The sequence below is a fragment of the Prunus mume genome, linkage group LG1 (genome assembly GCF_029339155.1).
Source record: "Prunus mume cultivar Tortuosa linkage group LG1, ASM2933915v1, whole genome shotgun sequence".
NCBI lineage: Eukaryota > Viridiplantae > Streptophyta > Magnoliopsida > Rosales > Rosaceae > Prunus > Prunus mume.
Genome location: NC_142698.1, coordinates 15,873,978 through 15,891,263, shown reverse-complemented (window position 1 = coordinate 15,891,263; position 17,286 = coordinate 15,873,978). Strand labels below are relative to the sequence as shown.

The window sequence follows — 17,286 nt, the reverse complement described above, 5'->3', positions numbered from 1 at the left end:
AAGAACGGCTTTTGGTCTTAGTACATGGTACAGCATATAGAGTCGTGAGACGCTCGTTGAGACTTATCGAAAAAGAAAAAAAAGCAATCTCTTAGAGATCTCTAATTTGTCCACGCCCAATTCCTTCTCAACCAACGATTCTGAAGAAGAATATTTATTCTTGTGTTCCTTTACTGCTTCAGTCTGACTGTGGTCAGTTGGTACAGCGGCCCTTGCCAACCATCAAATCAATGCTGGCATCCAGGTCAGTGGTTTCCCACAACTCAAGCATCTGACCATCAACTTCTATGGTGTCTCTTCTGCTTATCCCATAGGTTGAACACTGATATCTGATCAAGCATGATGTCTTTTGTCAGAATTTCATTTCCTGAGCCAGATATTTCACGCTTCTTCATAGTGTTACCAACCCCATCCCCGAATTTCTTTCCTACCTGATTTGTGGAAAAATGCCTTTCCTTTTCCACCATTGCCTTTTCAATAGCTTTAATTCTTCTTTGTAAATCCTGCAAGTCCGAAACACCATCTGATACCGTGGCCACTTGATCTCCATCCAAATGAGAGCTTTCAGCATGCAGAAAGTCATCCTGGATACAAGTGGAATATAGATGTGTCAAATTCAAATGATATCCAAAATCGCATGCACCATTGAACTATTGAAATCAAATGCAACATGCCATAAGCTGAACAATTCATGTCCAGCCCAATGTAGATAGAAACCAGTTTACTTTCCATAAAATTTCCCAGAACTGAAGTACCACTTTAAAATATATATATATATATATATATATATATATGAAATTTGAGGCCTTAAAAGTAAAATAAAAGGGAAGTTCAAAAGAGAATCCTGGAGCCACAAACAACTTCCATAATTCTGAAGATAAACCATATATTCAAATACTGGCTCCGCAATTGATCTAATATAAAAAGCAAGTCTTTCAAAAGACTTTCTGGCTAGAAGACCATACACGATACGATGGCATTGAAGCAAAGAACATAATTACGTTAGTGAGAACTCATGGGTGCATGTCTAGATGATTTTCGAAGAGTTCATACAGGTTCAAAAGAGGATCGAAAATGTGCAGGACCAATCAAAAACTTCTAACCCATTATGGATAAGGAAATAAATGGAGTAAAGCTTTAAGTTCCAGATGGAAAAAAAGAAGAGAGTATTGAAGCTTTAATAAATGGATCATCACCTCAGTCCCATTTCCCATTGCAGAGGGAGTGTATAAACAGACATGGAGATTACCTCTGATTCTTCAGTGTCTAGTTTATGAGATGTGGCGTCTGCAAGCACATGCTTCTCAAGTGCTGTTGTACACTCCTTCAAAGAGATGACAGATGAAATATAGGCAGCCAGCTGGTCTTGTAGCCCAGATAAACGAAAACCAGGGAGGAAAAAAATAAAAATAAAAGATCTCGTATAGCCGTGCGGCTATACCTTTTAAATATATTATATCTAAGGAGTACCGCCGGCCGGATATACCATATAAATATAATATAATATATATTTAATAGTATAACCGTGCGGCTATACTATAGAATGCCAAAAAAGGCCATACGAGCTTTATATTTGCCTCGCTTTCTGGTTTGCTTCACTGAATCACTTCCCATCAAAGTCTTCAAGTTCAAGGCCAAAAAAGAGGTGGGCAATTCCTCCTTTGAGCTCTCATGGCGTCTCCCATGAAATCAAAGAAAAGCAAGAAAGATAGGAAATTGAAGAAAAACTTTGAAGCACAGACATCTAGAACCTCGGACTTTGACTGGTGGGATAGTTTCTTCAACCTAAGGTTTTTCTTTTCACTAAGCTTAGTCTCCAATTACTCTGCTTCCTGATTTTTAGTGGAATGCATTCAGATTACTTGTAGTTTTAACTAAATTATCTTTATATTTTGCTTATTTTGGAAAATCTTTGAAGCATAGACATCTAGAATAGGTGGTGGATTTTGTTCTGTAATGTTGAATTCGGTAATGATGTTCGTAATTAGAGCTCAAAATTTATAAACTGTGCTTTTGTTCAGTTAGGCTGTTGGAAAAATCGGCCTAGGCGCTAGGCGGCCGCCTAGGCGGGTCTAGGCGGTCCTTCTTATTTTCCGACTTTTACTAAATTATGAACTCGCTTCAATTTACAGTGGCTGATATACGAAAACTGGCTTTTGATTATATGTTTTGCATCTTGAAAAGAGAAAGATGTGGTCGAAAAGTTATTACTAGAGGGAGCAATAGAGATTTTAGCCTGTAAAAGTAATATGTAATTGTTAGGAATTTGGTTTGGCCTAAGTTGGATGAGTAGATGGAAATCCTGACTGAATCAGACGTGGGAATATACAGACACACGAAACACATAGTCGGGCTTTGCTTGTTGTCATAGACTATGAAGCCGCAATTCACTTCCGGAAGGTTGACAAGTTTGACTTTGTTGTCTGCATGAGTGCCTATATCGACGTTGTTTTGGCAGCGTTGAAATTGGACTAGTCTTAGCAGTACGTATCATTATTGTCTGGGACAATAACACTATATCTAACAACTTAAAACTACGCATTAGAACTAATATTTCTTTTTTCTTCTGTGTAGGTTGCAATATCTATGATTAGGGTACTTTTGTTTGTGGCAAGACCAAGGACTTTTGTTCAAGGAAACCTTCCGAATTTCATGGTTTACAGAAATGTTGAGTAGTATCCCAATGCAAGCAATGTTCCTGGAATTCTCATACTTGAGATTGATGCTCCCATTTACTTTGCAAATACCAACTACTAAAGAGAAAGGTACTAATTAATTAACCCTGAGTAAGAACTAAAGATTTGGGGCTTAAGATAGATAATAGCAAGTACAGGGACTAAGGTTTTGTTGAGTTGTTCTTGAGGTGGTTGTACTATCCTTTTGTTTACTGGTCATGTTTATGTTCTAGTGAGCCAGAACTAAAGATTTAGGGCTTAAGATAGATAAGTGGCTTATCTATGGGACTGGGAAGAGACATCCCACTTTGTTTGAGAAGGTTTGAATCATACATTTGATTTTTATGATGATTGCATTTTCATCTACAAATTGATTGAATAACTAGTGTAGTGCTTCAAGTTACCAGTCGCTTCTAACCAAGGTGCTTTCTGATAGTGCCACCATACTCATTAAACATAGAGACCTCTCTATGTCATTCGTTTGATTCTAATAATTTCCAAGTGTAAGTTGGTAACTGGCCTACTTTTGAGCCATAAATTACTGAAATAGTCTCATGATGAAAGAATTGTTTGCGTTCTCATGGTTATTTGTGATCATAGAAACTGCTTTACAGAAATCCCTTTAATCTTCTCTGATGTATTTTGTTTCAATTGTAGGCACATAGGTTGGAGAATGGTGCAACAAGTACTTACAGAAGATCTAAGGTTTCTAATTCAACATTCCATCTCACCCAGCTACAATGGCACCACAGTCAATATGATTCGAATGGTGTGTGCTTTCTTTCATCAGATTTCAACTATCTTTCAATTTCAACCAATACTACTGACAAGAAAATTCATAGCTCTTGAATCTCATAATTTGAAAGTTATTCATTTGCAGTAATTTTCCAAGAGGAAGGTTGGTTTGACTCAGTGAGTATTCTGGGAATATCTCAATTGGCCAAGTACTTCAGGATGAAAGATCTGCTCGCTTTGTTGATAATGTGTGTAAGTATGAAGAATACCAAAGCTATATGAAAATAGATGGAGGTAAATCAGATAAAATCACAGACAAAGATGAGTGTAGGGAATCAAATCGGTTTTCGCTTATTAGTATCCAGGGCTGTGAGCTTTCTCGCTTAGGGAAGGAAGCGAGAAAGCTGATGAAGTTTGCAATGAGAGGAGGAATATATTAGATCACTCTTATGGAAGCTTTAAAGGACTTATAGAGGATGTACGTGATTCTAATGAAAAAATTCAAGACAATGCCCTGAAATCCGGCTTATCTCGATTGGTACGTAGTTTGGTTCTGCAGTCCCAGAGAAAACCATCAGCTGTTTTGAGACTTTCTTTTAAAAGGAGATCCTGTGATGCGGAAGAAACCATTGAACAATGTTAGTATTCAAATAATTCAATTTTCTTTGAATAGAAAGAAAACTTAGAATATTGAGATTGATGTACATGTATATTACTGAACATTTCTCTTATATATCCACAGGTCAATCAAAAAGGTTTCTGTATTGGCCTAGACCAGGATGTATCATTCCATGTTGTAGAGTAGAGAAGCCGACTTCAGGATCTTGGTCTGAGATTCCACCCTCAACTTTTAAATTCCATGGCGAGAACTATTTCAAGTATGACTTTGGTTTTTTCTTTTGTCAAAACCAACCTTAACTGAATTTAGACATTTGCAACTAATTACTCTGTTCTGCATTGCTAATGATAATATTATTTTATGTTGGTCTACCATCTAAAGACAACAAATGTCAACTGCACCAAACTACAATCCATATACTCCAATAGGTGTTGATGTGTTTGTATGCCCCAGAAAGATACATCACATTGCCCAGCATCTTGAGCTTTCCAAAGTGAAAGCAAATGGGAAAGTGTTCATTGTAAACATACATGTATTTTTTCAAAATGGATTTATCTTATGTTTTGTTTGTTATATTTTGGCAATATCTAATGATATTGCTCTGCTCCTTGTTGCAGTTGCCCACTTATCCTTGCTGCAATGTTTCTTGGTGATAGTGAGGGGGATGGGATGAGTCTTGTAATGTATTTCAAAGTTTCTGAGAATTTTGATAAAGTCATCTATCCTCAATTCCAGGACAGCATCAAGGTAACTTCATTTTGTATGCAACTTCATCCATTTGGATAGGCATGTACTTTATTATGATGTACTCTCCCTGATGGAAATGTGATTTTATGTTCTATTGGAACACTCAGTCTGTTGATATATTTGAATGATGCTTTTAGAAAATGGTTGACGATGAGACAGAAAAAGGATTCGCAAAGGACTCCACTGTACCTTTTAGAGAAAGACTAAAGATCTTTGCTGGGGTAGTAAATCCTGAGGATCTCGGTTGAAGTTTTGCTGAGAAGAAGCCTTTACATGCATATAATGACAAACCAGTTCTTTCACGCCCCCCACACAATTTTTCAAAGTAAACATTGAACATTTATGTTGCTGAGTGTTAAGATGATGAAACATAAAAACCATGTTGTTTGACTTTATCAAGCTCTCTTACATGCAGGGTCCTAACTACTTTGAGATTGATCTGGACATTCATCGCCTTAGCTACATATGAAGGAAGAGTCTCGAATTGATTTGAGTATGTCAAAAAAAAATAAAAAAAGGGAAGCGCCGTGCGGCTATACTATACTTTTAAAATATCACTATTCTGTTTATGGTGTATAGCCGAGCGGCTATACCGTTAAAATATTCTTTTGATGGCTTATAGTCGTGCGGCTATATTTTTAAAATATTCATTTTATGGAGTATTGCTGGGGGTTTCATACTCTCTTTTAAAATATTATAATTATGGAGTATAGTTTAAATAGTGTTAGGGTTTTTTTTATAAATACTGCTAGGATTGGGTTTATTTATAAATTTGTATTTAAAATATTATAATTATGGAGTATAGCCGGTAAAAATGTTTAATATTCTATTTATAGGGTATAGCCGGACGGCTATACTGTTAAAATATTCTTTTAATGGCGTATAGCCGCGCCGTTATACTCTCTCTTAAAAATTCTGTTAATGGCCTATAGCCATACGGCTATACGTTATTGTACTTAGAGTATAGCCGAATGGCTATAAAAATATTTTATTTTACAAGTATAGCCGACGCTTTAAATATAACAATCAAAATCTGGATAAGTAGATACAAAGCGCACCTAACCTAGCAAGCTGGCCCCTAGATTTGGCCTTCTCTCAGTGGTCCATTTTAAACTAGTTGATGTATTCTCTGTGGCTCTGCTAGATTGAACTGAACTCTTTGAGATGATAAGATAGAGGGCTCTTGGAAGTGAAAGCAAAACTAGCTAGGCTGCAGTGCAGATACCCATTTGTTGCTGATGGAGGTAAGAGATAATTTATCCCATCCCATGAACAACAACTTACAAGTTACAAGTTTCAAGTTAGAGAAGGAGACAAATGGAACCATTTAACTCTTCTATTTGCAGCAGCATGGTGTGTTGTCTGGTCAAAATGGGGACATAAAAACACTGGTATTAGTTTTAGGAGTGCAGAGAAGAGATCACAGAAAGATGGCGTGGACTCCATATGTTTATGTAAAGTGGTCACCTTCTCTCCAATTCCATTCTTCTTTTCTTGCTTGCAATTTGCGCAGCTGAGGTTTCCCTCTACTCTCTATGTTCTATGTATATGTCCTTTCACTTTTGTCATGGTTGGTTTCAATTTCAAACAAGTTCAATGAATCCAAGCCAACAGTCAGAGACTCACAGCATAAGGAGGGCTAAGACTGCGCTTCTTCTTGTTTGACGTTTAAAGAGAAACACCAGAGAGACAGATAGAGACGTTTTGCCCTTTCTATTGGTTGGGCCGGCTACCGCCACAGGACAAGAGATTCAGCTTTGGATGCATCTCCTCCTAAATCCTAATGGGTTGTTGGGATTAATGAAGACTGCTTGTCGAGCCTGTAAAATGGGTCAGGTGGGGCCAACTCGCCCCTAAGAGGTAAAAGCCCAAGCCCTACCCAGTAACGGGCTGTTTCAGCCCTACAGAGTGAATGGGTTAGTTGGGCCAACCTTATGTTAAACATATTAAGCTCGGGGCCTACCCAAGGGCTAAAAAATTTCAGGCTTATGGGCTGAGCACTTGGGCTTATGTGTATTTTAACATGCTAATATTAATTTTTCTACCGTTGATTATGGCTTTCATTTTCTTTTGGAGAAAACATTACACATAATTCCGAAAGGAATCAAATATTGTTGGCTAATATTACTAATTTAAGGATTTTTAGGTTTTAGACATAAAAAAATGGGAGTTTCACTAAAACACCCAAAATTGGGGTTGAAATTATAAAAAAACCCAAGCACTATTTAAACATATAAACACACCCAAAACCCATCATTACACACACTCAAAACCCATTTATAAACACACCCAAAAAGTTGACTTTGGGGTTAATTTTGGGTGTATTTCTATGTTTAAATAGTGCTTGGGTTTTTTTATAAATACATGTCTAGGATTGGGTTTATTTATAAATTTGTATAAAAAAAATTTCACTTTTGGAAAAAGCCAAAACTTTTTCAAAAAAGACAAAAAAATCACTCAACTTTCAAATTAAAGACATGCAAATGTATTGAATTCCTTAGGAAATCTAAAAATAAATAAGGGCATTTTTGTCCATTTTTGCTTCTTTTAAAATTTTTCTCTCTCCTTTTGCTTTTTCCAAAATGTCCCTATTATTTATATTGTTACATTACATATAAATATAAATATAATTATAATTAATTTATCAATTATTTAATTATAATTGGGTTGGGCCAGACTGCCCAATGGCTTAAAATCATAGCCCAAGTGTTACCTATTACATAACGGGTTGGGCAGTGTAAGCCCATAGCCAAGTAAATAAGGCCGGTTTGGTGCAAGCCAATCGACCCTGGGCTGTTTTAACAGGCCTATCTATAGTCTCCACAATTGGATTCTTAGTTTGTTGTTCAGTGGCTTTCATATACGTACAAGTTGTTCTCATTCATTGGTTTTGTTGAGGCCGAAATATAGACACAACTTCGAAGTGAGCATGCTTTCGGTCCTGTGGGACCTTCAGCACATATTAATAGATATGCAGAGACGAAAGGCAACTGTAAGACCTAAGACATCGATGTGATACCAACCGAAAGTTCTCTTATGCTTGAATTAGCTTGAGGATAAAATGAATAAGTAATTGGACAGACTAATGGTACAAATGCCAATTTATTGATATATGATGCTTTGGGAAAAAGCCCTATTTATAAGAGCATTTCCAGCAGTGGGGTTTGGGGGAGGGCTAGGGGGGTTTGGGGTAAAAATCCGTTTCCAGCAGTGGAGGCGGGCCCGGGCAAGATGGTGGGACCCAGCAAACAGGCTGGCGAGCTCCACCAGGTGGCCTTTGCTGACGTCGTCGTGACGCCAGCTATAGTGTCCGTCAACAATTATGTGCCATGTGTCGTGTCCTGGGCTCTCCGATCATAATTTTTGCTTCAATCCAACGGCAGCCAATATTTTTGTAATAAAAAATTGAAAAAAAATCTTAAAAAATTGAAAAAAAAACCAAAAAATTACTTTTTTATTCTTCTCTCTATACCTTATTTCCATTTTACTTTTATTTTTGTTTTTATATTATTTTTATATTACTCCATTTACTTAAGTTTACAATGTAAATAAGGAAGTACCCCCCATTTGGATTCAAATAAAAATACTAGAAAATCAAATTCCCACCAAATCAAAATATGAAAAATCGATTTTAGTGCAAAATACGATTTATGCTAAAAATGATAGCTCATTAAGTCAATATATACTTCATATTAAAATCCCATAAAATCAAGTTTTCTTATTTAATGTATAAGGAATAAAAGCCGCCAAAAATTATTTTGAGAAAATGATTATTCCGAAAAACCATTTTTCATACTTAGTTAATATTGCATCTCTACTAAAAAAAATTCTAGGTCCGCCAGTGTCTATAAATACTAACCAATACTCTTCACTTTTAACACCAAATCCTCATACTTTTTTTTTCTATAAATACCAACCAATACAACTAATAAAATAAAATCTTATCCAAAAATATTATCCGATAAAATAAAATCTTGCCTTTCATTTCATTGTGTTTTTTTGTTTTGCTTTAATAATTAGTGGTCATTCATGTATTTTATTTTATTAGTTGTATTGATTTATATGAAATTTGAATTTTGAAATTTATATGAAATTTGAAACCAAAAATCTTATCCGATATGAATAGTATTGATACGTAGGAACCCAAAAATCTTATCCGAAAATATTATCCAAATCAAATGTTTAAGTAAACAAAGTTGTGAAACAAAAAAATAAAAAATGAATAGTATTTGTCATGGCAAGTTTAAACTGCAAGCACACTTTCTTTAGGTAGCCACTATTCACATGAATAGTAGCCCCTAGGGCTCCCTTGTCATGGCAAGGCTAACTGGTGGAAGTGCTCTAAAGGAGAAAAGTGGAGCACTTTAGGTTATTCTTTCGATGTGGGGTTGTGGTCATTGCTCAAGAGCATGCCATTTATCCCCACTCAAAAGTGACGTTACAAGTACTAGTGGCTCAAAATAGTGTAAATTTGATGCATGGGAGGAACTATGCTAATGGTTACAGTGGGTTGTAGCCTAGGGAGGTTTTTGGGGATAAAAAAATAAAACCAATATATTTGACTTATTTTAAATATAGCCAAGTATGTATTAACCTATTAAAGCCTAAAAAAAGTCCAATTCTTTATGAATTTAGTGGCAAGGCATCAATAAAAATATACATGAAAATATGTACACTTTCAATTATGTTGTTGAACATATTTTCATGTTGATAATATGTGTTTTTTGGTTGCAATTAATTTGTATTTGTTTTGTGGTAAAACTCATGAGAAATTAGCATTTAGCCTTGCACTCGAGGAACTAGTGTGGTTTATATGATTTAATGTATATCTTTATCTCTAAACAGACAATAGAAATTATAAGTACAAAACAACACAACCCGTTAATAAATTTCTGGTTCTGCCATTGATTTGACAATTTTATTGCCTACCTATGATGTTTGCGGCTACTTTTATGATTAGCTTGAGCACCAACGTCAGGTGAACACACGTCGCTTGATAAATGGGAGGATTTTGAGGTTTTCTTAGCACATATGCAAATATGGGCTGTAGTGTTGAAGAAATGCCATATGGAAGTTTCATTTGGCCCGGTTGGCTGGGCGGGTAAACAAGCATGTGTTGATGGTTTATTTCTCAGAATTATTTTCAAACCAACTAAGCTATAGTTCTTAAAGAAAAATAATGTCTAGTTGGCCCTTGGACAGTTTGTCCTAATTTGGCCATTAGAGACGGTGAGAGGGCTAAGCCGTCCCATCTTGTGAGAGTCTTGTAGATAATGTTTTCCAAGTATGCTAGGATAATTTTTGCTTATTTTGTCAATACTATGATGCAGTTCAGTTTTTCTCTTTTCCTTATGTTATTCCATCTTATATATTACTTGGTCTTATGACCTTTCAATTTCAGAAAAGTTTGGGTGTGGATTTTGCTACGCCAATTTTCTTTTAATCAAAACCTATATGGTAAGATCCAGTGGAGTACCTACTCAAACCAAGTGATCAAATTCCAGTGGGAGTACACAAACCAATTTACGATCAACGTTTGACAATTAACACAATTATGTAACACCTAGTCCTCCAAATTAATCAAATCAAACGACCAAAAAAGAAATAGGGAATTAGGTGGTGGACTGGACTTTCTAAAAGAATAGGGAATTGGGTGGAGTTGCTATGAGACTCTCTCAATCATTTAACGCGGTATTCTAAATATAAAGAAATAATTGGAGCTTCAAGATTAGCTCTTTGTCTGTTTTTGATTTGAAAATAATAAACCCAGTGAGGCTATGCAATCTTATTTGTGCTTTGAAAATATTAATTACTTTGACATTTTGTTTTTAAGATCACTATGCAATCTTTATTTATTTATTGTAGTCCCAAATAAAAATAGACAATTAATCACTTAAACATGGACATGTGATAGTTATTTCTTGTGGTATGTGAAAAAAAAAAAACTTTTATTAATGGACTTCAACTTCTTACATATTATACCTTGGAAAAAGCAACCAATAACCCAATATGATCAAAATGGACACTTGAAAAATAACAAACTAGGTATAGTTCTTAAAAGCCCTAGTTGACCTTTCTACAATTGGTCCTAATCTGACCATTGGTGCCCGTGAGAGGGCTAAGGTTTCCCATCTTCTTCATAGCATTGGCAAAATCTGCCCTGAAAGTCCCAGTATTGCTGATGTAAGCATCGACTATGGTGTTGGTGGACCCACCACTATAGAGCTGCTGGTCTGAGTGCAACAAACCCTTCTGGCTCACCAGGTTCCTGAAGTAAGCGTTGTCGAAAGAGGTTGGGCTTGTGACATCAAGTGGGGAAAGTGTGTTGTCGCCTCCACTGCTTGGACACTGTGTTTTCACGGATGTTGCAAATGACGCGTTTATGTTGGCTTCGTTATAAAGTCGATTCCGAAATGTTGTGCACCTAGCTTGGCCAATGGTGTGAGATCCTAATCAAACAAGAAAAAAAGAACAAAGTAATTAGATATTAAACTTGTAGACGTGGTTTAAGTTAATTGGCTAGAAACTGATGATAAAAAAATAATAAAAATTGAACTTAATTTATAATGTTTAGTAATTGATTTGTAAACCTGAGAGAGCCACCATTTCCCTGGCGGTGAAGCCTTTGTTTGAGAAAGCAGAAATGAGGGCAGCCAGGTTCAACTGGGGACCAGGTATGTTGGAATTGGCAGCACTTAAGCTTGCGGTGGTTGCGTCTCTTCTGCCCAATGGCACTGTGTAGGTCGGTCCACGCAACTGATTAAACAATTTAATTAGTTAGTCCAAAAAAAGAAGAAAAAAGAACAGATTATGACATAAATTATGTTGGAGCATTTTGACTTACTGCAACAATAGAGTCTCTGGCGGCAACGGTCAAGATGTCAGCACAAGAGACCACCTTGGGGCAAAGGCTCTCCAATTGGGTTTTAATGGTGTCGATGACCTCAAAACCCCTCAAAGAATTAGCATTGGGACCTGCCGTTTTCTCTCCTGTCAAACTGGCTGTGTCGTCCAACAGAACCGAAGCATCACATCCCTGTTTCATGTAAAATTCACATCTCTTAATTATTCAAACTGGTAACCAAAAAAAAAAACATTTGCATGAATGATTCATAGCTCGTCACTAAATAGATTCTGCACGAAAAGCAAAAGCTAATAAGGCACGTAATTAAGCCCAAAAGTAACCGAAAATATTTTTCTTTTTGGTCGGTGAAGGATCCAATATGCTTTACGAATATAACAAGTAAGGGGTTTTCAATCAGATGGTGCTCATTCCAGCTAGCTATAGCTTTAGCAGTACTTTTTTTTCATTTTTTTTTTGTCGTGTTGTTGTTTGCATAGCCTTGGGCAACACTAGGTAGTTCGAAACGCGTGCACCGCCAAGACTGAAACAAAGGGTCAAAGCAGATTGTCGTATGGTGAAATATGAATTACTTGAAAAAGAAAAAACATATAGAGAATAAAAAAATACTTTTGTGAACACAATTAGAAAGTCAAATACTTTTGAGGGTTCAAACTCTTTTGCATGACGACAAGACAAATTGCGTAAGACTTAGAATTTAAATTAATCTAAGATTATCTTTCATTTTAGAATTCTAGATAACAACAATAGCAAACGAAAATAACAAGATCTTAAAAAAAAAAAAAAAAGCTGTCTTAGTCACAGAAAATAAAAATGGAGTGAGAATCTAGAAATTATGGAATAAGGAGAAATTAAAGACTTGCATTAACAAAGCAATCATGGAAATGAAGACGGAGCAAGGAAGCTCCCATGCGAGCCTCTTTGGACACAGCTGAGTCCACAGCTGATTTTATGGTGGACAGGGCGTTGGGGCAAGATGTTGAATAGAAAGTAGGGGACAATTGTGCTGAAGCTACTCCAACAAGAAGCAAGAATAATGAAAATGAGATTTTAATGTTTGTGGCAGTGCATGAGCCTGCATGGTAGGAGCCCATGGCTAATGGCCTAATGGGTTCGCGAGAACTGAGAGAACAAGGAAGGAATAAGCAAAAGAAGAAGGAGCCTAATGGGTTGTGCTTTAAGTGCTTGGTTTAAGGCACGATGAACTCCAATGTATTTATAGCCAGTGGATACTTGCGTTTTTGTGTAATGCTTCTAGACTTCGAGTCAACTTAGACATAAAAGAATAATATGTATGTAAAGAAAGAAAGAAACTTCGGGTGAGGCATGGTGGTCTTGGGTTGTTCACTTTGGGTGAAGTCGCAAGCACACCCCTTATCCTCGAGTTAGTGGGGTCCCCCAACCACAAAAAGTGGGTAGCATATGAGAAAGAAAGAAAGACAAAAGGAAGTGAGAGTGTGGAGGCGATTTTCATCTATGGCTATGATTAATTAATCATTAGGATTATTTTAGCATTGATCTTCATATTTTTTAGAATTTTAAACAAAGAAAGACTTTTTTTTATTAAATTCGTGTGGATGCTTTATTTGTGTAAGTTTCACGGCCAATATTGTTGATATATATATAGCTATCATGGACTTAAACGCATTAGGGTTTTGTCATTTTCACGATGCTATCAACTTGAAACAGTGGATCCTATTATGGTGTTGATTAAGCGAAAAAATCTCATGCTGGTCTACAATTCTATTGTATGCGTGTGAAGTTTGGCTCGTTTTATATTTTTCCTGCTTTTTTTTCAACAGGATTCGGAACCAAAGCCAGCTATTTGCAGACAGACAAAAAGCAGCAGCACATTCGCCTTTGTGATCAATAAGGCCATAGGGACATATAGGCCACATAAGTTGCGACGATGTGATATAAAGATCTCATGCTTCTGGTTAACTTTGACTTTAGATAGCCAAAACATTTGAATACTTTGGATTTTCACTAGCTACAATATTGTTGTCTTGTGAAGATAATATATATTAGTACCTTATGAGCTTAATCGTAATTAAGGAGGAAGTAGCTCGTATGAATAAATTAACTTTGAGACTGACCGTGTTTTCAAATGAAAATTATATATGGCAATTACATATGTGAATGAATTAACTTCGAGATATATATTTGCATTGTAAGGGGAGAAGCCAATCTTTAACACCAGTCCACGAAGGTGATTTTGAATAGGCTAATAATCACTTCTATAGAGAATCACTTTAAATGGTTTTAACGTAATTCTTGGGAAAAGCACCTCACATGTGCTTCTCCTTAGAATCGTTTAAAATCTCTTAAAGTAATTATACAAAAAACATATAGAAACTGCTTCTCTGTATAAGTGATTCTGACCCTTTTAGAATTATTCCGAAACAAGTTTAAAAAACAGAATAATAGGGATCAATAGACATTTTTTATTGAGAAAGAGAATCCAATGCAGAACGAGTGCTTGTTAATTTCATTCGCTATGTGCTGACTAGATAAAGCCATTTTCCTTGGAATCAGTAGTACATGCATGCACATACACCATTTACATCTTTTGTTATAATAATTATAAATAAATAAAAAAAGGTAAAGAGACATCGGGGGCCTATAGTAGTTAGCAGCTCATTGCCACCCGTATTAGTAAGTATTAAAATTTGATTAGTTTTCAAAAGTCTCATGAATAGTGAGAGGATAGTGTTAGTTTAATCACCTCTCCGATATCCAGTCAATTCAAGTTATTAAAATTTGACCAGAAGCAACTTATACATTACATTAACATCATGCACGATTCGTTTTCTCAAGGTATTTATTTGCTTTCCTAGAAAGAGAGTGCGATTATCTTTGTTATTTTCGCCTATTTGACTTCAGCTCAATTTTGACACCAAGTAAAGCGAGGAGATAATGAACACGAGCTTGCATCCATCCATGCATCCTTTGGAAATTTCTGCTCAACAGGACCAGGACAGGGACGACCCCACACGCCAATTGCTTTATGAACCACCAAGAGGCACTTGATTTTGATGAATGATTGATGCTTTGTGATCAATGATTATGTTTTGCATGCATGCATGGTAATGAAAGATTAATTATATGCGTGCTTAAGCTAATTGGCATGAAACTAAAAGCTGGCTTAATCCAAACTACTATATGTATGGGGTTTGGTAAAGATCTATCAAACACCACAAGTTTGGTATCTGTTGATTTTCCCACGTAAAACCTGCATACTGTGTTGTCTTACTACTCTTGCTGGTTGACTTGCTTTTTCAGTCTTGCTTTGCTTGGCGCTAGCTGTTTGTCCGCTCATGACCACGTATTCGATGATTACTTAATTATCCATTGATCAAGGTCGTCTTATCTCTAATCTCGATGTTTTGACAAATCAAATCTGAATTTAACAAGTTTTTTAAAAAGGCGGCAATGAATAATCAAAGTTTGAACAAGAATAACGGAGAACAAAGATACTTAAGTCCTAAGCCTAATTAACAACTGGATTGGGCCATTGCCATGGACAATATATAATACTGTTCAGACGGATTTTGGGGGTGTGAAAGTCTAACTTTTACGTGGGAAAATTCAACAGAATCCCTTTTTTCAGACTTGAGATGTGACAATCGATTTTGATTGGGTGGAGTGCCTATGAGTCTTAATCAACGCGGTATTCTAAAAGTAAATTTAGGCGAATATGGTTGGATTTGGACATGTATCACATTATTAATTTTGTTCTTTTGCCCGAGTTTTCAAATTATTGGATATGTCGAATATTAAATACAGTTGCCATCTTCTCAAACCAATTAAAATCCATGACAGTTCATGTGAGAGCAATGTGTAACAACTTCGAGATGCTAGATATCCCCAGAAGTAAACAAACCAACTAAAATTTGACATTTTTTGAGAGCAACGTCTAAAAACTTGCGATCAAATGATCTTTGACTGAAATGGTTCATTGCATGAGTGTCTGATTATGTACATAGCAGAAGAATGGAAACAACAACTAATAGAGAGGCTCGCCTATAAATCTATTTTTTAAGGGTAAATTACTGAATTACCCTATGAATTTGTATATAACTATCCATTTACCTCTTGACTTTTTTTTAGTAAATTAAGGACTTGAATTAAATTTTATTATCAATGTTCCCCCACCGTCAAAATTCCCACATTTCATCCATTCATCTTCCATTTGACTCACGTTGACTCTCTTTTGAGGGTTATTATAGTCATTCGCGTGGATTGAATTACCCATGTGAACCTCACTTCTCATTTAGCACCTCCAAGGTTGGTCCTTCATTTGTTTCTAGCGATTTCCATCCATCTAGAGAGAGAGAGAGAGAGAGAGAGAGAGAGAGAGAGAGAGAGAGAGAGAGATGAGGACAAACTTACCTGGAAGCATTGATGAGTCACATAGAGGGAGTTCAGAGTTCGAAGACAGCAGTTCATGGATGTTGCCAATATGGGTCTGCTATTGTGGGAGGGTTGCAAAAATTCGGACTTATTGGACCTTTTCACATCCAGGACGAAGATTTTATCTTTGTGTGCGGGTGAGTTGAATTTTTAAGTTTGGGTTTCAAATTTGCAGTTTTGATTTTCCAAATTTTAAAACTTTGTCTTTGTAGAATCATTGTCAAATGGGGGGGGGGGGGGTGGGGTGACCCTATTATGTGCAATAGATCTAAGCAAATAATTCCAAGACTACTGAGGAGAATTAACAAGTTGGAAGCAAAAAAAAAAGGGGAATTCGAAGCTAAAAACCCCATGATTTTGGGCGTCATTGTGCATGTTTGGGGTTATTATGTGGTTGATTTTGAATGAAGACAAATGCACCAATGGGCAGCTATAGAAAGGGATGGGTAGTTGACATTTCGTAAGGGTTATAAAGGGATAGGTGCTTGCCATTTTATAAGGGTTAGAAAGGGATGGGTAATTGGCATTTTGTAATGGTTAGAAAGGGATGGGTGTTTGGGTTTTGTATTGGTAAAAAAAGGATGGGTGATTGGCAATTTGTAATGGTTAGAAAGGGTGGGTGATTGGCTTTTTGTAAGGGTAAGAAAGGGTGTGTAATTGGTGTGAAATGCCGTATTTAGTTTATAGTATTGAAAGCAGGAGGTGGCTTTAGCACATGCAAATTTCGTAAATGACTCACAAGTGGCTACCATTAATATTAAAGTAAGAAAGATATTTTGTTTCTTTAAATGTATATCTTTTCTTATTGTCATTAATTTGAAGAAGTTATCCAAAACTTGGATAACAAGTTGTTACCAGCCAATAGGTAAATATTGGATTGCCGCCACTTTTGTTGTTTAAATAGGAAACCTTCTACATTAAGGCTTGCATAACAATACATGTGAAGAGAAAAAGAAACAGAAAGAAGAAAATAGTAAGAAGGAAAGATAGTAAGATGTAAAGAGGAAGAAGTATTGGACGGAAATAGAAGACTGGGTTTGTAAATGCGGTGGAAAATTGGAAAACACCTAACATTTCTAGCAAAAGCTTTGGTGTCAAGGTAGAGGTTTCTTGGGGGCCTTTAACAAAGATTGATTTAATTAAATTTCGTAGGCATTATATTATGTATGGTATTACAGTTTGGTTGACTTTCCTTGTATTGGGTGTTTATGTATTCTTAACTATTTGAACAATGT

The 17,286-nt window shown here is 36.1% G+C and overlaps 1 protein-coding gene and 1 pseudogene across 1 annotated transcript; one reads left to right on the top strand and one right to left on the bottom strand.

Moving 5' to 3' along the window:
• The first annotated feature begins 1,671 nt into the window (after positions 1–1,671).
• On the top strand, positions 1,672–5,269 carry LOC103343552 (uncharacterized; annotated as a pseudogene).
• Positions 5,270–10,693: 5,424 nt separating this feature from the next.
• Positions 10,694–12,896, bottom strand: LOC103343268 (cationic peroxidase 1-like). Its single transcript, XM_008246938.3, has 4 exons — positions 12,502–12,896; positions 11,621–11,812; positions 11,367–11,532; positions 10,694–11,225 (listed from the first exon to the last, which is right to left on the bottom strand). Exons 1-4 carry the CDS (start codon positions 12,730–12,732, stop codon positions 10,840–10,842), a joined length of 975 nt encoding a protein of 324 aa, XP_008245160.2. The 5' UTR covers positions 12,733–12,896; the 3' UTR covers positions 10,694–10,839.
• Between the last annotated feature and the right edge of the window lie 4,390 nt (positions 12,897–17,286).

Coding starts and splice junctions, on each gene's coding strand:
- LOC103343268 (XM_008246938.3), bottom strand. CDS start 12,732: ATGGGCTCCTACCATGCAGGCTCATGCACTGCCACAAACATTAAAATC. Junction 11,813..12,501: donor TCCATGATTGCTTTGTTAAT/GCAAGTCTTTAA, acceptor TACATGAAACAG/GGATGTGATGCTTCGGTTCT. Junction 11,533..11,620: donor CCAGAGACTCTATTGTTGCA/GTAAGTCAAAAT, acceptor TTGTTTAATCAG/TTGCGTGGACCGACCTACAC.